At 40.9% G+C, this 25363-nt stretch overlaps 1 protein-coding gene across 1 annotated transcript; it reads left to right on the forward strand.

Annotated features, from left to right (window-relative positions):
- Positions 1–3308: 3308 nt before the first annotated feature.
- On the forward strand, positions 3309–4303 carry ccl20a.3 (chemokine (C-C motif) ligand 20a, duplicate 3). The gene is made up of 4 exons (XM_072363652.1): positions 3309–3464; positions 3636–3744; positions 3860–3934; positions 4042–4303. Exons 1-4 carry the CDS (start codon positions 3389–3391, stop codon positions 4085–4087), a joined length of 306 nt encoding a protein of 101 aa, XP_072219753.1. The 5' UTR covers positions 3309–3388; the 3' UTR covers positions 4088–4303.
- The last annotated feature ends 21060 nt before the right edge of the window (positions 4304–25363 follow it).

Below are 25363 nucleotides of genomic sequence, written 5' to 3' on the forward strand. Positions count from 1 at the left end.
TGACAAAGTCTACCTCTGGCAGAGACATTTAAATACTTCACATGGAAAGGAACTGTCCAACCACAGAGCAAGAAATCTGGAAACACCTGAACTCTTTCTATTTAGGTCAAGCAGGAAGTATGAGTGTAACATAAACCAGTTGTGGCATCCCAAAAAAGAAAAACCCCTCTGCAAGGACAGAAAGAAGGAAATAGATTACGCAAGTCATCATATCGTCAGAATATACTGATTAGTAAAATAACAGTGTTCTAACTAGCATTTTAGTAAATAATGTGCTGACTGATAAATATCATGTTGATGATATTCACTAAGGAAAAACAGTACATGGGAGGTTATTACTGTGCATTGTTCTTTTAACTTTATTTCATCATTTAGAGTCATTTATTCCTTCAGATAAGCTGATAAATCACAAATATGGGAAATTTCCTCTGTACTTGATAAATCTAGTCCCATGCAATTTTCTTCCTCCATACTTTATTGGAGGAACAAATGTTTTACTCGACTTTTTAGACCACAGCAATGGTTTGACAGCTATGCTTTGATGATTCGTATTTCATGCCCGTGATACACGATTGCTTTTCAAAATTCAGTAGATTTTCATATGTTAAACCATCTGTTGTAAGAAGTGGATTAAATAGATTTCCCAGGCCATATATCGTAATGATTATGTCAGATTACGTTATACGGCAGTATAATATTGCCAGCATGATGACAGCTTTTACTTTCAATACTCAACTTGCCGCTATTGTTACCGAGAATCTTTCACTTGGTAAATGTCTCGATCACAGATAGTGGGATATCTTTATGGTCTATTGGTAGTTTATGTAAAGTGTTTGAATGCTTCTTCCCCTACTCTCAACAAGATCTCAAGAGAGACTTGCGATCACCGCACACAACACACAACAACCTCTAACCTAGTAAAAATACATCCTGCTGACCTTATTGCAATTTTCTGTAATCGTGAGCACAAACAGTTCTTCTGTATTGTTATATAATTTATCTTGTACACCAATTTTAAGAAAGTGAGCTGAAAGTTTAAGTCAGCTCAGGCGCTTTGAAAAATAAAACAATCAGTGAGTATTGGAGTGCCGACCGTTATTTTCTACAGTCCACGTGGCTGCATTACATCTATCTGCTGTAGTTTTCTTCTGCTGGTACTGTGGGTGCTGGGTCACTGTCAGACTTGAATACAAAGCAAGAAGTTCAAGCTACAACTAACACAAATGCTTTTCTTACTATGACACATCAAAGTGTTATCTGTTAAATGACTTATTTCGGTACAGCTATTACTGTTCTTTCCAGAGAGAGGAAGTTGTAATCCCACTTTAACAATCAAAAACCCTTCAAAATTCAGTTTCAAAATCAACTTCCTACTTACTTCCTTATGACAACGGCCATAAAGAAATTTGATCAATCTACGCACCAAATTTGGGACATTTAGGTTGTTTCACATGATGTGATTTGTGGTGTTCCCTTACTTTTCCCCTCTGCTTCTGTCACTGGTTTGAAAGTGTTACAACCCAACATCATCAGTGCAAAGCTTCCCCTCCTCAGGGCCTTCTGAAGCAACAGGTGTTTAGTTTCAGCCGTCCTGATTGGTCCAGTGTCTCTTAGTCCAATGGATTTCCCACAGGAGGGAGAAGGCCAAAGGTTCCAAACAGCCAATCCTCAGGGTGTGTTGCCACACTGATATCTCCATAGAGGGAGGCTGCACCACTTCTTCCAAGGCCAAGGGCCGCAACAAAAGCAATGGACAACCAAGACATCTGTTCATGGTTGAACTCATGTTGTCTCGTTCTCACAGTAAGTTAAAAATATTCAAATCAGTCCCCAGTCGATTTGACAGAAAGCCTGTATGTTTTATCTTGGGTCACAGGCTTCAGCTTCTTGTCTGTTCTAAACTGGACAGACTGTCACAGCCACCAACCCTCCAACAGGCTGCTGAATAAAAAGGAAAATGTTCCTTTGAGCAGCTTTGTTCTGCTCCTCACATTTGATTTTGTACCACTGACGGGGAGCGAGTTGCGTCAGGAATCAGACACGAGAAAGTATATTTTGTAACGTAGAAAGACATTTGTAGAAAGGGCTGTGTGTATTTTGACTGTGTAGAAAAAATAATCAACATATAAAGTTGGAACCATGTCACCATATAAAAGGGCAGATTGCAGGAAATCAGAAACATGGCATTTAACACGAACACGTTGTGGTTTTTTTGGAAAGTTGATGATACAGAATTTGACTGCAACATGACCTATTTCAATGCTCTTTGTGCATTTTTTTCCTTTGATGCATGGGTCTTGAGTATATTGTAAGTGTTCCTCTGACCTAGAAAAAAGACTCTGTGCAACCTCTCCCCGACCCACTAAGCAGCCCACATCAGCTTGTTGCACGGAGGTCTTCAGCGTAATCATTTTGTCCTTCCTAATCTATTTTCCACTTGCTGCTAAATATAATGTTTTTGTTCAATCAATCAGTTGTTTCATTACCTTTATGTGTTTGGTGATTTTTACAGAGAGGAGCCACAGCTTGTAACTTCCCATGCTGAGCTGGCTCTACAGGTCTCTTTCTTAAATAAAGAAAAACTGGATTCTTTTCATACCACTTGATACTTCTGTTCCACAACTATGCAAAGGGCAACTTTCCCCAGATGGCAGTGATTACTCGTTCCGTTACAAATTGTGTAAACTTATACAACAGTTTTTCTGTCATGGATTCAGTTGCTGCGTCATAGATAGAAGCAGCGTTAACGCTTTGTTTGTTATGATGCCAACCACCTTTTTTGGTTTTGGCCTCTTTTGGTCTGTGCTGATTTTTTTCTTTTTAAATGAACTTTTGCATTTCAGCAATTTATTCGTTAATCATTCGGTTTGACAAAATAAGCATTACAACAATGTTTTTTTCATACAATACAACAAACTACTTAGGTTAATTAATCAGGTAATATGTAATGATTAAATTCTTTTTTTCGTCAATAACTCAAATTAATGACTAAAGAAATCTATAAAAATGCATTCATTGGTAGGTGAATCCAAACTTTTGACTTGCACTGTACATCTTGATATCGTATAATAGAACATTTACAATAAACGTTTCTCAGGATAAAGTACCTTAATTCTGATAGCATCTGTTTACAAAGAGCACACTGATTTGAGGAATTTTCAACATTGTGTGTGACCATGTGACATCTACCCCATTTGTCTCTGGGGAAAAAGCTGGGGGTTTTCTGTGCCGCTCAAACACGTCTGTTGTGGGCCGATCTGATCAGGTTTTTTTTGCCTCTGAGAGATATATAATCTGCTGTGATCAGCACTCTGTCACCACGACTCCACCTAATGAAAAGCGAGACAGGCAGCTCAGATCAGTCACTGCCACAAGCTCAGAGGACAATATGGTGTCAATCAAAGTCACGATAATGGCGATCGCACTCATTACTGTTTGTGTGCTGGCCTCAAACACGTCTGCAGGTATGCATTGCTTTCATTCTTTGTGTCTTCATGTTTTCATTCTTTGTTATTCCTGTTTACTTTGTCTTACATTTACACATGATAGACAGGAACTTTCTCTGCCTGTGACAGGCACATGCATCACTCTCTCTTCTCTGATCTAATCAAACGTTCTTCTGTCTTTTCTCACAGTTTATCGTGGATGTTGTCAAAGTTACATCAAAGGCCAATTGCCATTTCGAGTAATAAAGGGATACTCAGTGCAGGATGTTTCAGAGATGTGCCCAATCAATGCCATCATGTGAGTATCATTGAAGTGATGTTCATCCTCTACTTACTCATAATAGGTCGTATAATTCACAAGTGTTCATAAGTGTGTTAATGTTTTTCTTTTCTTTTTTTTTTAAATTGCTTAGTTTCCATACAAGGAAGGGCAAAGTGTGTACTAATCCTGCACTGGAATGGGTGATGGACTACGTCAACCGTATAAGGTGAGATTTAGCAAAACAATCAAACAAAGTAGCCCCCAAACAACACAATTCTGCATGAAAATTGCGAAATAATGATCGATTCTTTCAATTATCAATTTTCATTGCAGGTATAAAGCTCAAAAAGTTCACCAGAAATCACAATCTCGGCAATAGATGTCACAGACGAAGGAGCCCCTCTACTCATTCGAAGGAGAGACAGCACAGTCCAGCTACTGCAAACTTGTTTTCTATCTCAGCTTCGCCTGTTATTCAGTAACAGAGGAGGTTTCACTGTTTTATAGCTCAGTGGGCCCCAGCTTGGCAAGCCTGCAGGCAACGAACAAAGATGCGAAGCTGTGTAGATATACGCTCAGTTGTAAGAGCCGTGTATAATGGCATGTTAACTTTTTTATATTCTTTTTGTGTATGAGAGTTTGTTGTTGTACCTGTTTGAATAATCAACTAATAAAGGGTTGCTAAAAAAAAACAATCATTTGTCCAGTGCCTGTTCATGGTTAAATATTAACATACAAATAAAAGGAGTACCAGGCAGGTGATGCATCTCTTAAGTAAAACAAGCTATACGTCTGTTGGAATTTTCCCAGAAGTGTAAAAGCTTTGTGCCACAGCGTACTAGTTTAACCAACTTCCTTATCAACGCTGTCATGAGGTAAAAATCCACCTCTGGAAGTTTTGTGCCTTGTTATCAAACCTGGAAGTGAGTTGAATAGCGAGAGACATGTGACATCAGCAGGGGGAAGTTATGGGAAATATTAATTTCAAACAGGTTACAGAACAGATGTTTCAGTGTTGACTCACAAGCTGCTGTATGAACGCTGAGATCAGCCGGAGTAAATGGGGAAGCTTGATCATAGCTGTCGGTCATAGTTTAATGAGTCTCTTATAGACACGTGCATTCTTTTAGCAGGCTTTAATCACAACACAATACTCTGAACACGCTCTGCATCTGCTTGTTGCAACATAGCTTTCAATCTGTTGTAGATACAGTGAGTGCTGGAAAGTACATTTACTCAAACGCTCACTCAGGGAATTGTGCCCTGCTTTGCAATCCATAAATTTATTTAGCTTCTTTTGTTAACTATAACATAAGTTTGCAGAATAGATTATATAGATAAACGTTATTAATAGATTATATATTATTATATACTTATTATATACTTTTCGACAACAGTGACGTGCAGCTTCTACACTGATGCTTATGTATACATAATCTAAATGTCTGGTCTGTGGTATGTAGGTGAAAGAAAGCAAATGAATGCTTTTAATGTAACACTTCAATCATATTTCCCTACTAATGGCCTCGTTTATATCGACTCACGTGAATTTTTAAAAGAATGTGAGACACATTCTCCATAATCCATCATAGAATGTTGGAGGTACTAAAATTTTAGTTTAATCCAGGCTTTTACATGCACAATGGTGGACACGGGTCACCATCATAGCCATTGCCAGACCATACAATGTTGTGAAACCATACAATTGTTTTTGTTGAATATTTGCCTAAATTGGTCTGCTTCTTCAGCTGTGGGGTATAGTGAGCCAGGTTAGAGATCGGAGGAACTGCATATTTCACTGCCTTCTTGGATGAAAAGAACACTGGAAAGTCATTGCACGGGCGCTCAAGCTGCAGCTGTTGGTCTGTTTGTTCTCAAAAGTAAAAAAGGACTGGTTCTGCATATGATGCCAACGTTATTTTGGGCCACAGTTTTTGATTTAGCTGTCGAGTTGTACTTCTGACTAAAGTGTCTATTTCAGCAGTGTTTATTCATTCATACATACTCTAGTTTTTATTTAGGTTCAAGAAACTTTCTTTAGTCCGTTTTTGGGAGGGTAACTTGGGAACTTAATGCTTGAAAGTTGTTTAGAACAATTAAAGTTAATGACATTTAAACTTCCTTTCATTAAAAGAGGTCAATTTCCTTTCACTTTTGATTCACATATAATCAGACGGTTTATATTTTGTCTCATGTTCAGTATCAGATTTTATCAGGAGTTTGGTGTCAGATTTTATCAGGAGTTTGGTGTCAGATTTTATCAGGAGTTTGGTGTCAGATTTTATCAGGAGTTTGGTGTCAGATTTTATCAGGAGTTTGGTGTCAGATTTTAGCAGGTGTTTGGTTTCACATTTTATCAGGTGTTCAGTTTCAAATTTAATCAGATGTCCAGTTTACCCGCAGCTGGTGCGACTTTCCTGACCTATGAGCTGCTTGCCCACTTGCCAGATAAAGTAATAACTTCAAAAGTTGTCACCCAGTTCCATTCCCCACAACAAGCTAACATTAAATTAGAACAATGTTATAAAACAACCAGAGAGCTATTCAAAATGCAAGTACAGTCTCTGTTTCGCCCACGTCTACTGCAAGAGATTCCACAATGATTTCACATTTCAGGGTGTTGAAATAATGCTGCAAATCATTTTTTATTGAGTGAGGGAATTTCATGTCCCACCTCCTCTTCTGGCTTGAGACCACATCCCAGAGATGAACCTGAACAGATGCACTCTCCACAGTAACACAGAACCCTGACCCCCTAACCCTAACCCACAGAATGTGTCGTTTTTTTAACCCTAAAGTTTAACCTCCCAAGCTTTTTTGTGTGTTTTTATCTCCCTTTACCAGTGGTTGTTTGAAGTTTTAGCGTGGTAGTAATAGGAATAGAAGGCCTAGCATGAGAAGTTTGATTGATATATTATATTGTGCAATTTATACACAAGCAGGCCACAATGCAAAAAAAAGTGTGTGTATGTGTGTGTGTGTGTGTGTGTGTAGGAGCTTTATTTATGGCAATGATCCTGGCCTCCATCAGAAAAACTATGAAGTCATCACTTATTTTATAAGCTTGAGACAAGACTCAGTAACACCCCGACACAGTCTGTGGCCACGATGGAAGAATGATGAAACAGCAGCACAAGAAGGGATGAATGTTATACTAACTAACCCCAACATAATGTCAGTTACACAGTAATACCTCTAAAATGTGCCAACAGAAACAGGTGAGAGTAAAGCGGACCACAGGTTCTGTTGATGTCGACCAGACTGCAAAGAACATCTGCAGAGGACGAACAAAAATTTAAATGCAGTGGATTTCTGAATGAATGAAGTTTAGTTGAAATCTTTGTTTAAAACTAGTCCAGAAATTAGAAAAAAAACAACTGAAAATTACATTTAAAAACTTTCAATCTCATTAAAAGGCTAATAGAGATATTTAAAAGACATATTTACAAAGATAATACAATGATAATTATAGTTATACCTTTCATTAGTCTTTACAGTTAATGAATAATATTGTGCTTAACAGATGAATAAAAGAATTCTTCCACATTCAGTAACTTCTCTCCGTTTCTGTGATTGTGTATTTTGCACCTTTTGCACCTATACATAAATCTCTTCAGTCTGTTCTATTTTCCAAAAAGGCCCACGTCATGGTAATATGTTTTCATCACAATTAGAAGTTAATTCTTTTTCCGTGTAGCCGAGAGCAATGCACCTTTAAGTTGTGTGAATAATTTCTTGCTGATGAAAGGAAACAGGAAACAGGGCGCGTCAAACTCTCCTTCGAAGCATTGAGCTGTTCTTCAGTTGTGGTCAGACTTAAACATCTGTGTCGATTGAAGTGTTTATGTTGACAAGTTTCATCAAACCAGTTGAAATGTAAATCAATTGTTTACAACATTCCTAGACAGTTTAAGTTTGAATAAAAATTTAAAATAACACACTACTGTGATAATGTTGATTTACAATCGATAGTAAACATGTGGGGGGTGTTTGAGCCATTCACTGGTAAATACAACTGTTCATTATTTATAATAACGTGAATAAATTCTGTTCTTTGACATTTCAACAGTTTTGTTGTTGATGTGTGAATTAAATACATGCAGAAATTTCAACAAACAGGGCAAAAGTCAGAGGTGCAAAAGGACGAGGTTCTTTCAAAGGAGATGATAATTCAAACAAATTACCTGAGACCAAGAGAGGTTTAAAAAAAATTTAAATAATGTACTGAGAAAACAAATTACTTCAATACGGCGGTTTGGTTTGGTTTCTGGAAACTATTTAGTGAATACCACACTAATTATAGACTGAAGCCATGTAAATAACTCAACACTAGGTGGAGGTAGCATCACTTCAAAGTGCCGTGAAATAACAAATCAGACATGCAGCTGCAGAGCTGTTGAACGTGTGAAAATGTTAACTTCACACTGTGGACTCTTATCTGAATTTCCACACTCTTTCCCTCACTTTCAAACACTTGCACAGCAAGGATCTCTCATGGAAGTAACATATTTGATATGTAACTTACTAATTTCAATCAGACTCCTGCATTCATTTCCATAAAAAACTTTTTTTTTCATTAATGACCAATCTCAGGCATCAGCAGTAGCTGTTGGCAGTGCAACAAAGCTTCATAAACTTGGCATTTTCTCCCGTCCCATGAATCTATCCCAAATGACAGTCCGAAGTGACGCTCGCAGCCGCTGTTACATCACTTCCACTCTTCTGCACCACTGCACAGAGTGCTTTTCTATGAATAATACAGAGAGACTTGGGAGAGGGGGACATGGACTGGGGGCTTGGTTACTAAATGACAGAAGGAGTGCATTAGTTTAGAAAAAAAAAGCGATGGAGACAACTGAGAGAAGGACTTGCAGAGATACTTTCACTGAAATTTCACTCGATGTGAGCTAGTTGTGCAATCCAAATAACAAGCAAATAATCCACACTGGACGCAGATAAATTGGTGTGCATTCATCTTTATTGAGTGACTGATACTATTTTGCATCATGTGTCAAGATTTCTTTGGAATGAAAGGACTTCTCCACAATCACATTTCAATAATGTGAGTTGTGTGTCTATCTTGCATGAATAACTGATACAGGACAGGTTTTTAGCTGAGCTGAAACTAAATGGTTACAGTGAGATATGGCAGCAGTGTGACCAGTCCCAGAATGTGAGAGAAGACAAGGTTATAGACGGCTTTTTCCCATGAGAGAGCTGGCTTTAGTATAGAAAGAAAATAACATATTGCACCATGAGATCAGGAGACAGGTCCTCTATCATAGTGCATGTGCACAACACACACACACACACACACGCACACACAATAGGAGCAGGCAGGAAACCAGACAGCTTCTCATGAAACTCGCACACAGATAATGAGACATCCACAGTCAGAAAGGTGGAAACAATCTTCTTTTTGCAATTTGAAAAATGTTTTTATCCAACAGTATTTGCAGCAACACCAGCAAGAATATTGTGGGAAATACACTAAAAAAAAGCAGATAATCATATTTCTCGAGCTGTAATCCTTCTACCTTTTTTGTTCCTTTGTCCTCCCTTTCTGCCAACCTGTCTTTCCTGGCAGCACAGACACACAGTTAACTGAGCTCAGTATATAATTAGACAAACAAAAAAGAGAGGGATGAAACATCTAGAAGAGAAGAGACTCCAAATGATTACACATTCACTTCGCTTCCTTCCCCCTTGCTGCACACATAACCATCAATTAGAGGAGAGGAGGATCAGAAAGCAAGCAGCCAGAAATCTATTTGCGTGTCTATCTTTCTCTTCCCTTTACACTCCCAGCGCTGGGGAGGAAGACAGGAGAAAATAGAAGTGAAAAACAAGAAGTATATAAATAAAGAAATCAGAGTGCTTCACATCCGGTCGGCTGATTGGCTGAGACGCGAGTCAGGCTGATCTGGGCCACAGTTGCACTCATTGTTCAGTGAGCTTTTCTACACAGTCCAACCCAGCGACAGCAATGAATGTTGATTGTGACCTTTGGTCTTTGGGTACAGTGGGAACAGAGTGGCACTTATGTGCACGTATGCGTGTGGCGTGTCTCTGCACTTGCAGGCGGCGCCCACTTGTCCTTTTTGTTCTATTTTTTTTTCCTTTGCCTATTCTTGACGTCGTCAGAGCAAGCCGCGGGGCACAGTCAACGGTCGATGGTTTTTATGCCATCCATACCAAACTCACCGACAGCGTTGAATGTTCACCGAAGCAGGCGGGACGGCAGCTGTAACTGTGAGCTGAGCTGACAAGAGAAGGCAGGGCGCGGAGGAGGAAGGACAGACAGTCAGACAGGCGAGGGACAGAGACGTCGCTCAAACCACAGAGGTCAGGTTGCACAACAAGGGGATGTAATGACACAAGACAGTGGCAGAGTGACTGTTCTGTCTGCAGGGCACTGGCAGCTTTGATCATTTTATACACAAAAAGAATAACTAGGTATGCTTAAGCCTAAACATAACCGGTGAGGATCGGCTTTATTCTATAACTACTGTCTCATTAAACACAGGAATTTGTAGTTTCTCATCTTCAGATGAAAACAGGCCGTAACAGCATCTGAAACACACACAAATAGGTGGTTGTTAGCACAAATACTCCACACTATTCTTGTCTTTGAAAAGAATCTTTCAAGATTGCAAGCAAAATTACAAAGAGACAGGAATGATCTTTTCTTTTCTTTTTTTGTACGGTGGCACGGTGATAAATTCGGCTTCCTTCAATCTGTCTGAGATTTCAGCGAGTATGATAGTTGAAAAATAAATTCTAAAATACTGAATAACAGCATGGCCCAACTACTCAAAATAAGCCTCAAAATATTCTGCCATTCTTCTCATTCTGACTTTTTCTTCAGTGCCTCTGATAACATTTAAAAAGACATCGTCTCGCGTGCAGAAACGTTTCTGGGACAACATCTAACTCATATGCATTGCTTTGTATTGGCGGCTGCAATCTCAGAGACAAATATGTCCAAATCCTGACAACCCCATCAAACCCCACCTCCACCACCACCACTCTGCTTTGACATTGTTCAGTTTAACATTACTGAGCCATCTTCAAGTCTGCCACAACTCTCATGGACATCCAGTCCAGAGAACAATGCTGACGCCCTACTGTGCAGCCCAGCTTCTTCCAGACCCCCTCCGCTGCGCAGCGTGTCTATGAGCTTCCATTGTCAGAGGCTGGCCAAAGCAGGGGGAACAACCACCGGCAGTGTCACTGGGCTGCTGGCTGCTAAGTAAGCAGGGACTGACGTCAGAATGACAAACACTGATCTATGGTCATCCATCGCCCCGCTTCATTGGCTTTGGGGTGCTGATGTCATTGTGCAAGCTAGACCCGCATCCATTACTCTGCCGGGACAGGGAGGCCAACATCAAGCCTGCATGATAAGACACTGGCTACAATGGATGAGTAATGTGTCACATTATTGCAGCCGTTATTTAGAAGGTCATAAAACAGACAAAATGGTTTTTGTCTCGTGGATATGCCGGATCTTTAAATTACTGCAGCTGCATTCCCTCATGACATGCTTTCCTCTATGAATATGCAACAGTGCACAAATTGTTTTTTACAATCTGACTGAGAGAAAAGCACAGGGATTTTCTAATAATGTCATGTTATATTCTAAGTAGCCTAATAAACTACCGCTGAAAATATTGCTGTGAGGGTGGAGCACAGCATCCAACCAGATTAGTCCGTACTACACCATCACTTCTCCATCACAGTGACAATCACACACTTATACCTCACCCCACAATGAGACATAAAATGAAAAATAAGCTGAGGGTCGAGGGAGAGGAGAAAAGGGGGCTTTGCCATGGCAACCCTGGTGTCAGCCAGCCATTTCTTCTTAATCCCCCCCAGTTCAATGTCGCGCCCTCTGAGGGGACCCACTCTCTACAGCTGAATATTTCTTTTGTGTTCAGAGGCTCTGCGTGTATACATGTGTGTGTATGTGTGCGGGACGGAGCTCTCACAAATGGGGGAGGGTTACAGGGTTGAGGTTGTGTGTGTTGGGGAGTGGGGAGGGTCATGGCTAACCCAGCTCATATGGGTTTGGGGGGGGGGCTGCAGGCCTAGGAGTCTCAACATTACACCAGGGTTACAGACCAGCTATCAAACTAACACACACATATTTATCTACACATACATTTAAATGCTATATTGATGGAGGGAGATAATCTTTTAAAATAGCAGGTAATTACACCATATGGCAAACAGCCGGGCCTTTCCTCCACAAGCCTGTCGCCACTTTTTTTTTTTTTTCTGCTCGGAAACTCTCATGGTGTCTCGCTCTTGCCTGAGCAGGCCACTCCACATTACCGACAAAAGCGGTTTTAGAGGAGTGGGTGGGGAGAGGCGTCAGCTGCTAGACAAAATAAAAAGGCCTCTATTTGTTCCTGACAATAAACGTCCCCATCTTTAGAGCTCCTCCACAGCTGCAGCCGGATAGGCTTTCATTTCTAACTGCAGACTAATAGAGAGAGCAGAGTCTCTTTCCTCTACTGTAAGCGGATTTATTGAGCAGGATAAAAAAAAAAACAGGAAAAAAAACAGGGGCTTTACGGTCAACTTTCTGAGAAGCCACTCCATCGAGGAAGAGTACAAAAGAATGTGACATATAGTGAATAAGAGAGATATCTATGAAGACGTTCTTATGATGTTGAGCAAGATACCTGATAGAATTGATCTTCATCAAGTCATGGAAAGTGTGTGAAAGCCTAGAAGAAAACAAAAGCAGAAGTAAGCACAAATCAGTTAGAGGCAAAGCACACATTGAATGTTGATTCTAACAGAAAGAACATAAAAATCCAAATTTTTCTCAGGGAATCTAACCACGGTTAATTTGATTTTCACTCAGAAAGTTCCTCATCAAAAAGCAATTAATGCCCAGTGCATGCCCCGGAAATCCCAAAACGCACTTCCCTTGAGACTGAGTGATGGAAGCTGGCAGCGGAAGTGCCAGCAGTGTGTCTCTGGGGTGGTCTAATGTGGCCGTGGGTGAGGCTTTAATGTAGCTGCATGTCCACTCCAGTGTGTACTGTATGCTCACTCATAATGACTAACAGACCTGCAGTCTGCCTGTAGGGGCCTCACATGCTGCTCTATGCCTACACATGCATATGCTCCATTTTAATAGCAGCCATCAGCCTTTATTTGAAGTGTGCTGTGGTACTCGCAAAAAACTGAACCTGGATTTTTCATAAGGGAGGAAAAATGCAAGAGTTGAGTTTCTCCGGTACCCTTGATGGATTAATCATTGACCCTTGAGGGCTGATTATATAAACTAAGCATAAATCAGTTTAAAATATGGACAGTAATTACAGCTGAGCTGTTTTGTGGTAGCTCTCTTTTTTTTTTTTTACCATATATAGATCCGGGGTTTGCATAACATCTGGTTGGGTTATTGTATGTGCCATAGGCTACAGACGTAGTTTAGAAAATATATTGCCAAGTAAACCTGGAGAGAGCATTCAAACTCACATCTCCACGTCTTGCAGCTTCGAGCTAACTTGTGTCTGTCTTGACTCCTCGTTTTATACAGCATTTCTGGAACTGGACCTTAAAGCATTAAAATCAAAAGAAAATAATATCCTCCCTCCTCTCTGCCTATCTAAACTATCACTACATCAGTTAAATCCGATTTAACAAGCATTAGAAAACTGCTAAAAGCAATCCGTGCCATTCTAGTCTATGAAAGAGCAAAGGGCACATTGTAACACAAGGTGCAGAGTGTGTTCAACAAGTGCAAAGACATAAAGCGAAAAGGCACTGAGTTGGTGCCCTGGGACTGATTGGCAGGGTGGGGTCACTGGGTGACCCTTGACCTTTTTAACCTTAAGGAATGTTGCCACGCTGGTGCGTGTATTGTTCCAGCCTCCCTGAGGCCAGCCGAGCCAAGCGTCAAATGAATGTGAGCGATGAATGTTCCTGAGGGTCTCTTTTCACCCCCCCCAAAATCTCCTCTTTCTTCCTCTAATCCTTTCTTTTCTGCTCTTCATCCCTAAAACTTCAGCAAACAAAAGATATCAACAGGTCTAAGAGTGGGATGCCGTTGATGGCCCGAGTGCACATGCACGCAAAGGAGGCCCCAAACACTGGTGCCAGGCCCACCCTCCACACAGACCCAAATGGCCAAGGAAGATGCAGTAAAACAGTCCCTCTGCAAATCAAACAAACAAGTTTTTTTTTTTTATTGGTCCAAATCTGTCAGATCTGTGCATCTTCAGGCGGACTGAGGGTCTGTCTCTGGAGGAAGTCGCCAGCAGTATAAGGAATCTGACAGATGAGAGAGTCAGACAGACAATTACTGGCCAGGTACGTTCTTTATACCCACCTAGGGCTGGTCAGAGGAAATGGGGGAATTTATGATGTCATAAAAAAGTGCCAGCAGAGAGGTGCCTGAGAACAGGTTGTCTCTGGAACTCCAGCCATAAAAGACTCCCGCGGCTTCCGCTCCCCCCCCTGACTACCACCCGAGATGATGACAGAAGACTGAGCAGCAGTGGGTTAGAGCGGGCAGAGATAAACAGCAGAGACAAAGTTAGACTCACAGAACACATGCAGTAATGTGGTTAAACGTCGGTTGGAACTATCGCACAAGCGTGTTTTCTCACCGTAATGAGAAAACACGTGGAAACGTGGAATGACGCAAAAAAATGTTTAGAGCGCACTGATACAATCGCAATCTTACTTTAATAGTTCCATTATGTGGTGAATTATTTTAGTTCTCAGCATTTAAGTGCAAAAAAACCCACAAATGTAGGTTCTCTGATCAGATGATAAACCTTTATGCATTGTGTTGCACAACACAATAATATATGCTGTAAGAAGTCGGAGTCAGTGCCTCCTAAAACTCATAGAATGTTTCGATATTTACTTACGTTTAACATTTGAAAATTTTCTTTTGAATAGTTTTGCTGACTCCTTATAAGACAAATTTTCTGTAATTAATTAGTTGCCTCTATTCAATGTTTTAAATGCTAAGTTGTTAGACAGCAAACTGGCACAGCATCATTTACATCACTAAAAGACTTCTTTTCTTACGTTGTCTCCTCAATTTCCAATCCTGTACTTACAGTTTAAACAAACCTCAATAGAGGAAAAGTCTCTTAGAGTGCAGCACTATCTGTCTGATCAGACAGCAGGTGTCGCAAACAGAAGGCTGATTTTCATTCTGTGTATAAGTACAGAACTCCCTTTCCTCGCTACATGCATACATACTCACACCCGTACTGTACGTACAATCATAGCACTGGTCTCTACAAAAAGATGGAGACACACTCAGTGTCTGTGCTTGTTAAAAGAAGGAAGAGAGAATGTGGTTATTTGCTCTACAGCCTCACTAAGGAGGTTTCCCATTGTAAACAGGAGTGGCGGCACAGCCCCGTTTCCTTTCATCCCTCTCCTTGAGGCACACTGCCTTTGTTTCACCGAGGACAGAACAACCAGCCTCCCGGCTACGCTACACCGGTCAAATACCTGGGAACTACCACTGGCCTAGTGGGAAAAACAACAAGAGGAGGAGGAGGAAGAGCGACAGATAGAGAGGAGGGGGGATAAGGTGTGAGTGCAAGGCTGAGGCATTACCAGCAAAGGAAGACTAAATCTGAAACAAAACAGGTTATTAAAATCTCCAAAGCAAACTGTGAACAGGTGGTACCAACTAGTACATGAGAAAGATGGTCATGTTGTTAATGTAAAAAATTTACAAGCTATAAATGACCCCTTTGTTTCTGATTTTCTTTCTTTTTATTTTTTTTGTTATGAAAGAACTGTGGAACCATAGGAAGTCTGAGGTTAGTCTTTTTCTCCCCCCCTTCTTTCTATGCTATACTTTCATGCCTGCTCAGCAGAATGAAGGGAGTTCCTGTGCACAAGGAAACGTATAGGGGTGAAGTGAGTTTAAGTCCTTCCTAACCCTGGCCACGGCCGGCTGAATGTAAAGCTGTACGTTCCAGTCCACGCGGCCTGCCTCGGCAACCAGACCTCACTGTCACACCTCATAAAGCAAAGCTCAAGCAGCAGGGTTGAGTTTAAAGCCAAGGGGGGGAGATCAGGCAACATAAGGACAAATACCGAGGAAAATAAAACTGAACTCATTCACAAACCTATAGAGAAAAGACTGAAAAGCTGTCGACAAAGGCTCTTTAGCTGAAACTCTGATGGAAGGTCTCTCCGGTACGCTGAATACAAAAATATACACTGGGGAAAAACTGCAGCAGAAAACATCGGAACGTGAAAATGCCTTGGAGGAATTGTTAAGGCCATAATCCTCAAGCCGCTCTTCTAATTTCTAGTTTTTGCTAAGCTGTCGAGAGGGAGGCTAGGACCCACAAGTTTATTTTCAAACAGTCCACAAAGAATGCCTGTCATTTCCTGGCGTTCCCTACTTCCATATGAAAGCCCCCTTTCCTTTAGGAACAATGGGAAAGATTCCAAAATTTCCACGGGGAGTTTCTTGCACAGTGATACAATAAGAGAGCATGTTGTGACAGAGGCAAGACAGGCTGTTCTCTCAGCTGTGACGAGATCCTGGCTACTTTGTGTGTCACTATATTCTACCATTTACAAAAGACAATCGTAAAATATAGTGACACAGCTGTAATGAGTGAAATCTCGTCCCCGGAATTGTATTGTTTTTCACACCTATATCTACATTTTTCTTTACACCTCTAGATAAAGGTGGTTTAACCATTAGATAATTTGGTACATAAATGACTGGCATTAGTAATCACAGAAAACAAAGTTAAAACAAGCGTATTTCAGAAAATAGCAGCTCTGTGTTTAATAAGTTTTCCCGAAAGTATTAAACAGCTTTCTAACAAATACTTTTTATATACTCATATATATATATATATATATAGAGAGAGAGAGATATTAATATATATATATACATACACACACAATCACACACACTCACCAAGAGGTTCTTAATGAACCAAAAGAGTGCATTTGGTCCAAAAGTGGAAAGAGTTCAAATGTCATGTGCATCTAAACGGGCCAATAGGCTCTTGAAAGCCACCTGGCTTGACCCAAACAGACCCGAGCCCTTGGCTAGACAAAGGGTCAGAGGTCGATCACTCATCTAGATAGGCAGAATGTCGCAAGGCCCGAGGCAGGGGCCAGGGGTCTCCATTACCTAACCTTTCCATTTACCCTCCGCTGCACAGGAAAGCACAAACACATTACGTTACAAACATAGGTTCCTGTTGATGTGTGCCCATTCAGGCCTAAAAAAGAACTTCTGTTTACCAGAGACACATAAACACAAATGCCTCTGCTAAGCAGCAGTGAAGAGATTTCCTTTTTCTGATCCATACACAATAACGGCTGACGTGGAAACGTGGAATATCAGCTCGATCTCTTCTTCTGAAAGTTGAGATCATTATCTGCAACATTTCACGGTGTTTAAAACAATCGTGAATTAAACTGCTTTCATGTTGCATTGAACTGAAAAGAATAGAGCCGCGTGTCATGACGTTCTCACTGACAAAGACAAACTATAGCAACATTAGTTATTCATCTGAATTGTTCTTTTGTGAGAGAGATATAGTGAGCAGTAGAGGTGCAACAGCTATCTGTGGTTGAGTGTCTTTCCACTCTGATAGCAGGTTTGCTTCTCGACATAATTGCAGGGTGCAGCTGATGAATCTGATGAATATGTGATAATGAGTTATACAGGAATAATGATCATAGCTGCAGCAGGAGATCAGATAAGCTGAAATCCGAATGCGTCTTTGTCCACATCAGAGCAGCAGGAAGACATTTACTTTGCTCTGTTCGCTGATCCTTCGCTGATGACTCTGTGAGAGCAACTGGAAACTGAATTAAACAGTTATGCATTTGGACATGCGCTGCACTTTATTGTGAGGGAGAAGGAGGTTGCTGCTTTTTTTTTTCTTCAAAAAGAACACAGCTAAAGTGAATTATATGTAACTCAGCCCTGAGAGGAGCGGAAGTGAAGCCATCACAGCATATCACATCAGCATCCATCAAGACTGCTTGTGTACTACACTGCTTTATAGAGATATTTTTCTTTCATTCTTTTTGTACGAGAAATTTAAATAAGAGCTAATTTTATAAATGTTATTGTGCCTTCCAAAACTGAAACAAAAAAAATAATCCATGAATTTGCCTTTTTCATTAAAGCACTCCATAGTCAGTAAAATGCAGTGCTGCTCTAAGCGTCTAGACCCTATATATCCACATGGCAGGAGAATTTATGGAGACTGCCTCATTAACCTTAAGGCATATTAGTGCTTGGCACTGCACATCGAGAATCTGAGCAGCGCACTTTCTACAGTTGCCGTAAAAAAAAAAAACGAGTGTCTGTTGCCTAGAACTAGCTGGAGACAAAACTGAGTGCGCAATACTAACGATGAAGTATGTTTATTTGGGGAGTGTGCAGCCTTTCGGAGCGCCCACCCTGAAAATGGCAGTCTGGCTGTTTTTGCCATGTGCAGAGGGCTCAAAATCCGGGAGGAAGTCAGATGCGCAAGAGTGGTTTCCGAGAACTCAGGATGCGCAAAAGCCACGCTTCTAATCTCCTTGCACCGTTCCACTTCCTTGTAGCATTTTGGATAACATAAATGATTTATACACGTGTGGCATCTCTTCACGAAACATGGCACATTTTAACTGCACCGGTTTGTTCCAGAGGCTTTCATTTTCCGGCTGCGTTACGCACCCATCCCTCCAGACTGATCACATCATGAGTCAGGGTTTGGCGAAATACGGGTGGCGGCTCTGAGTGATCGCTGCCTCTTTTCTGCTCTTCAGGTGTCTTTGGGGCGGGAGCGCTGCTGTAATGTCGATATGATGACAGATGGTGCTCACAAAGCCGGTGCGCATTGTTCAGCTGAAAAATAATAGGCACCATTTATCAGCGATCACTTATTCTCAGGCCCGGTGGGAATAAGGAGAAATGAATCAAAGTTACATTGTTTTGGAGTCTTCCATCAGAATTTCGCGAGCTATCCAGACATATCGTGAAAACTTTTCCGAAAGGCGAGGACAAGATCTGGACATCGATACGTCTTGGGAAGCATTTCAAAAGTTCGCGTGCGCATAAGGAGGCTTCGTATTTCACAGAGCAATCGATAAAATGCGTTTTTCCTCGAGTCGTAGCCACAAGAAACGACTGGCATGTAGAACAAATTCACACGCGCTGGTGTTAAGAGACGCGGAGCCGCCTGGTTAAAGCGCGTAGCGCCACCTTCAAAAACCCACCACGGAGTTTCTCACTCAGTCCATATTCATCAAAGCAGTCAAACTTTCTTTTTTCTTAATAAATAACACATTAAATAAGCATAATCTTCCGCTCAAACACAACTGGATTAAACAAAAGCCTGCCTCTCGTTGACATTACACTTTATGCATTTTGCGTTATGACATACTTACGAGATTTCCCTTCACCTGCCTGTAAAACAGCAGGGTTCACAGTCCTGATGAGGTGGACGGATGCGCTGTCTTCCTGTCTGCTATGGTCACTATTTTTACTCTCATCTCCATCCGAGACCAACTCCACACCGACTGTGCGCCTGTCTCTCCTATCCACAGATTACGTGAGTTTGGGGGGGCAGAAGGGAGGGCATCCGGTTTACAGGGATCACTGGAACGACGGGGATTGGCTCCGACGGGATAGCTTGATAAAAATGGGCGTCTGCAATTGGACGCCGGGACAGCTGGGTGGTAAGGAGAGGGAATAAGGGGGGGGCTGGCGTGTATTATTCAGGAGAATCAGGGTGGGGAGGAGAGGAGGAGGATACTCTCGGGGCAAAGCGTCATATGCGCAGACAATGCCCAGATATTTCTCAGATATGTATTTTTTGTTTGTTTATGGAGATAATCTCTTCATAACGGTCAGATCAGTGTTAGTCTGTGCTAGCTTTCACGACCTCAGCACACTTAATAGATCCAATGGGATCACTGTAATAACCTCAAAATGACAATTTCCTGCTGGAAAAATCATACACGAGGGAAAAAAAACTTAAATTACCTCCATTATAACAGCCTGTCTTTGTAGTTATTCCTTCTGTGTTAGTTTGTCCTATTTTAAGATTAATTTGACAGAGGAAAAAAAAACCTGGGCCAATCAGATTAAAGGGAATGACTATAAATAAATCAAACAGCTACTATTCTCAAACCTCAATACAGGGTGTGTAAGTGTGAATATGACTTTCTTTGTGTGTGTGTTTCTCTGCTAGAAGGGGCCCTGAGTGCCTGTGTACTTCTGCTGAATGTAGGCTACCAGAAAGCTGGAACTGCAGAATTTTCCACACAGGAGCAGGGGAGGAAATGGTGCATGGATAATTCTCTCCTTGGATCCTCTGGTGCTCACTCCGAGAGTACTCGGCTGAATCAATAGTGCTCAAAGCTTTCTCATGTTCCCACTGTAGTGCTGCCATTGGGAGGCACTGGAGTCTGGGGTGATCCATTTGGTATTTTCTTGAGATGATGCTTCCAAACGTCACTTCTTCTCCCTTTTGGAAGATTAATTAAAATGCATAATTGGAGCGGACTTATAGGCCTGCCTGAACACACACACATCCATAATACAGACAGTGAGTTGTTCACCTGAACACTGATCTGACAGAGAAATCCTGATAGCCACAGCGGGGACTGCTCTAACTGGTAGTCATGGTGATTGAACACATTTCACCACACGGCAGAAAGGTGGTCTGACTGTTCTACACCAACTGGCCTTTTATCAGGCCAAGACCTGTTAACTGGAAAGAGGGACATACCAAGCTGAGGATCAAGTCCATTTCCTTTATTTTACAAGATATTAAAGGCCATTGACAACATCAGATTTTTTTTTGGAAGACACACGCTCTGCCCTTGTCTCAGTTAAACCAGTACCAGTAGCATAAATAACCTCAAACAAAGCAGCGCATCATCCGATTATTGTCTCAGTTCGAAAGCCAATTTGCATGACTGGTGGGAATGATTCTCTCAGAAGTGCAGCACCTAGATTTATCAAGTATTCTAATTTCAAACATCCAAATGAGAGCAACAGCCCTGACAGGATTTTCTTTAAGCCTCTAATCTCTCTTTACTCTGAATTTTAGCCGGCAGCTTCGATCGTGGCTCTTTCACAAATCTGACTGTGTGGGTGTTCATGTGTGCAACTGCTATTATGTGAAAATATTCTAACTCCACATTCGGTGCAGTTCATGTTTTTTGTTTATTTTATCTTTTTTTTTTTTTCAATTTTCCAGCTAAAAGTATCATATGTGTGTATTTTTGGGGTCCACTACTGTGGGGCCCTCACTAATGATGTCCCACATGTTTGTGATCTCACAGATATAATAACTCTTCACTCCTCATAATGGTGTCACATTTTTTGATAACATAGGTAATTGATTCAATTCTAAATGCAAATATAAAAAAAAAAAAGCAATCTCATACCTTCGGATCATCATCAAATTGCAATTTTCTGAAATGACCTCCAGCACAAATCTAAAAGTGATGTTTTTCAGTTATGGGTTTTCTCTTTGTCTGCACCGGTGTGGTGTGATGTTTTGCCTATTTCAAGGCTAACTGGATTTTTTTTTCATTATTCCAACAAGTAGTTCTTAATGCCTAAATCTAATCAGGGCACCAAAAGTAAGCAACCAGTTTTTAAAAAGTGCTTAGTAAAACTAGTTAAACATTAATTTGGTTACTATTGCACAAAATGCCTTTACTCGTAAAAAAAAGAGACATTTTCTGAGAACACAAAATAATGGATTATGATTTTGACAGTTTCAGTTATTGCCACAAGACTATTGGCTCGTTTCCTAACTGTGATGATAACAACATGTCTACGACAACAGGCAGTCATTCGTAAATGCATAGCTATAAGCTAGAAATAAAACGACTTCTTTCGCTGGACTACCAACCCTCAGAGGGTCCATTTATGTGGTTGGCACTGACACGACAGAATTATAAACTTACACAGAAACTTTTAGATTTCAGATTCAAAGCCCTTGTAGAAAAAGGAAAACGTCATCAAAAAAGTCCTTACTTACTTTAGTCAATAACTCCAAACATAACTGTTTACTAAAACTTAAGAAATCATGGTTGTTTTTAACCACAACCCCAGCTCTAACACTGTGGCATTAACAGTAAAGCACATTAAGGTTTCACTCCCTAACTATGCCATCTAGCTATGCATCTAAAATCCAGCTAGTAGGTGCTTCATGACACAAATCCATCTTCCCTAGATGCCAGAATTTGCAGAGCAACGCAAGCTCTTTGTCTAAGTTTTCCAGGAATGATGAGATGAAGAAGTGGTGGATTCATTTTGTGAAGAGCCAAGCTGAAGGAGACCCGTCGATGACCACAGACACCCGCCTCCGCAGAGACCATTCACACCTGGTAGTTTTCCAGACTTTTGTCTCAGACAGCTGAGATTAACGGATAAACGTGTTTGGCTGAAACGGTGCTTTTTACACCGCAGACACTGTGTACATGTTCTCGTGGCTTTTTTGAGATGGCAGATTTAGTCTCCATCACTAAAAGACACAAATACGCTAAAAGTGTTAGTGCAAAATAGCTTTTTAAAAAGCCACTCAGAGAGTCTGTTTGCACAGTAAGAAATTATACATTGCAATAAGAAAAATGTGAACTATGCGTCCTTCAAAAACAAGATCTAAGTGAAGTGTGGAAGGGAGTCAGGTCATTATTCAGTCTGAGTTTTTTTAAAGGCTTTGCTGGCTAGAAAAGTAAGGGAGTACTTGGATGCATGTGATGTGGCATATAGATCGTGCCCTAATGGAACACTCCTGACTTCTTCCACTGCTTGAAGAAAGCCCCTCTGAGAAACTGGCAGTATGTTTTGGAGTTGATTTTTAGTCCAGATTCAAAAAGGCCGTACCATCTGCTCCATACGGGGTCATTCTCATTTAGTCTGTTCACAAAACCTTTGAAAAGTCTGTCTTCGTGTGTTTCTCGGCCCATTTGGGCTTCAGTCATCCTAATCTTGGTAATTTCTCTGACTGATTCTTTGGATTTCTGCCCACGGCAGGTAGTTTGCAGCTCTGGAATATGGCAGCTCTGGAGGACGTTTGCTTCCTTGTAGCTTTATGTATCATTCTAATCAAGCCTTTAGCAAATTCCGACCCTGTTGCTTCTGTGTTCATGCCCTATTTTCTTTTTTCTTTTCTGTGTTTGTCAACCTTCTTATGCCACAATCTACCACATTACACAACTGAAAAGCATGCAAGATTACATGTGTTGGATAATGCGATATACGATGATGAGGTCAGCAGACTAACTTGCCAGATCTAGGGCAAATTGCAAAGGTAACATTGGAAATGCTGTTCTTTCAGTCATTTTTGTTTTGTCCTATTTAAGGCAACATTATTGAGTGTTGTTCTCACTGGGCTGACTGACATGAACCGCAGCTTTTTACTGTAGATGTGCTGTTTTCATTGTTCCACGTGGCTGTTAATCATGCGGTCACTGCTATTGTGTTTAGTGCTGAGTATTTATGTTTGCAATAGATTATGACTGGTTATGACGGCAAGCGACAAAACGCGCAATAAGCTTATAGTTCATAAAAAAGGATGGGCCCATAAACTGTCTCCACATCGCACGATATCTCTGAGTCAGGTTTGCTACACCAAAAATTCTTGTAGTATTTTGTCAGGATTTGATGGAATAGTTGAGCTAGATCATACTGTGGCTGCAACTTTTACACACTTACTAATACATTTGTAGCCCAGACTCCCAGCAAAAATTTAAACAGTTATAAGAACCTTTTCTCATGACTTGTGCCAAGAGAACTAATTTTTGTGCCACAAAACTGAGTAAAATAGTCATGAAATGACCAAGCTGTCATTTGAAAGTTCAACTTTCGTCCGAACCTCTGTTGTTTTAAAGTACCCTAACACGAAATTCAGGATTCAGGATTCAGTCACTGTCTCTTTCCATTTCAGCCCCTGTTTAGTCGCTGTTTCACACAGTAAAAACCACTTGGTTAAGGTTTGAAAAACATCATGTCTTGCATTATAAGAGACACTATATCAAAGTATCACATCAAACTGCTCCTCTCCTAGATTAATGTCTTCTAAGTCCCACAAACGCTTAGATGTGACAATAGCACGTCCTACTGCAATTCAGCGATATGAATGTCCTGGTGGGTGGCATGGGGAAAAAAATACTGACGTAATCAGTATGAAGAGAAAAGTGTTCTGTTTCATGACTATTTCACATTTTTACGTGAGCCTGTCCTGACATTTTACACTATAAACCGGACCAACTGATTCAAATCAATTGCTCTACTGTTTGCCAGGCTCACAAAATGCAGTGAGCCCACACAGTGGGGGTAATTTGACCAACATGGCCACATAGAATGGCTGATTTTGTGACGAGCGAATAGAGAAAAAGTCATGCAAATGTTACCCTTCCAAAACTTTTTTTTTTGTGAGGAGGCAGCGCATGCATAATGTGCGCATGTACAAAAGCCTAAATGGTCCCAGGAAAACTTGATTTCAAAGACCCTCGTGTTTTGACCGATGTTCTCGCACCCTAATGACCCCTGATGATGACAGCTTCAGTCTTGTATTCTGTGATTTTGTCTTTAGCTTTGTGTGAATTTTGTGTACTCATGTCTGTTCACGTGGTTCTGTTCTGTTAACTGTGCTGTTGCTGGCTTGGCCTTGACTCCCGTCTGAAAGAGATGTTGAATCTCAATAGAGATCTTTTTCCTAGCCATATACAGGTTGTATAAATAAGATTTAAAAAAGGCACCAAAACACCAGAACACCCAGCCCATGAAAGAGCGTAACTCCAGTTTCACATCGCCTAACCTATCCATGGTGATATTTGTCATTCTGTCTGTAGCAGAATAGACCAGTGAAGGTGACGAGTCACCCTGCACACATAGACTCAAGTCTTGTGTTCTACAAATGTTTCTTTAGTTTCATTTCTATTTGCACTTTGATGGTTTGACACTAAAACAACTTGGTAGGAGCTAGAAAAAAGATTGTTATCGTGGTTGTGATAAAAATGCACTCTTTCACAAAGCATTAAACTTTGCCGAGTCCATTCCAATATTACACAGATGGGCCCTGACAGGGTTTCCATACAGTAGGCTAAGTGACAATTTCAGGAGTGTGATATCACACTTGTGCAACACTTTATGTAAGCATTTTGTCAGTTCTGAGATGTCAAATACAACTTAAATATAGTTTATAGTCAAACAGTTGAACTTTAGTCAACTCGTCTTTTAACATAAAGTCACATTTGGTCTCATTGATGCCATGCCACTGTTTTGCCCTGTGCTCACATCTTACTCGACTGTATGAGCACACAAACAAGCAAGAGGATACCGACTGCAGTTCAGTTAGAGTACCACTCCAGGAGTTATTAGTCCCCTAAAAACTTAGTTCTAAATTCTAAAATTTGAAGAGCTAAGGAGCCTGTCTAAGCCCCATTTACCAAAAGACTTAGCACTTAAGGGCAGGGATTGTGATGAAAGACAAAGAGAAAAAACACTGAAAAATGAACCTGCCTGTTGGTGTCACCCAGATGAACTGCTGGAACAGCCTCAGATTTTAGAAGTAGTGCAAGCGCGTAACCCATGACGACTTCCGACCCATGACATTTTTGATGGGACAATTTCCAAAAAAACTGAATCCACTTCTGT

Source organism: Leuresthes tenuis, unplaced genomic scaffold (genome assembly GCF_036924035.1).
Source record: "Leuresthes tenuis unplaced genomic scaffold, fLeuTen1.0.hap1 SCAF_14, whole genome shotgun sequence".
Taxonomy (NCBI): domain Eukaryota; kingdom Metazoa; phylum Chordata; class Actinopteri; order Atheriniformes; family Atherinopsidae; genus Leuresthes; species Leuresthes tenuis.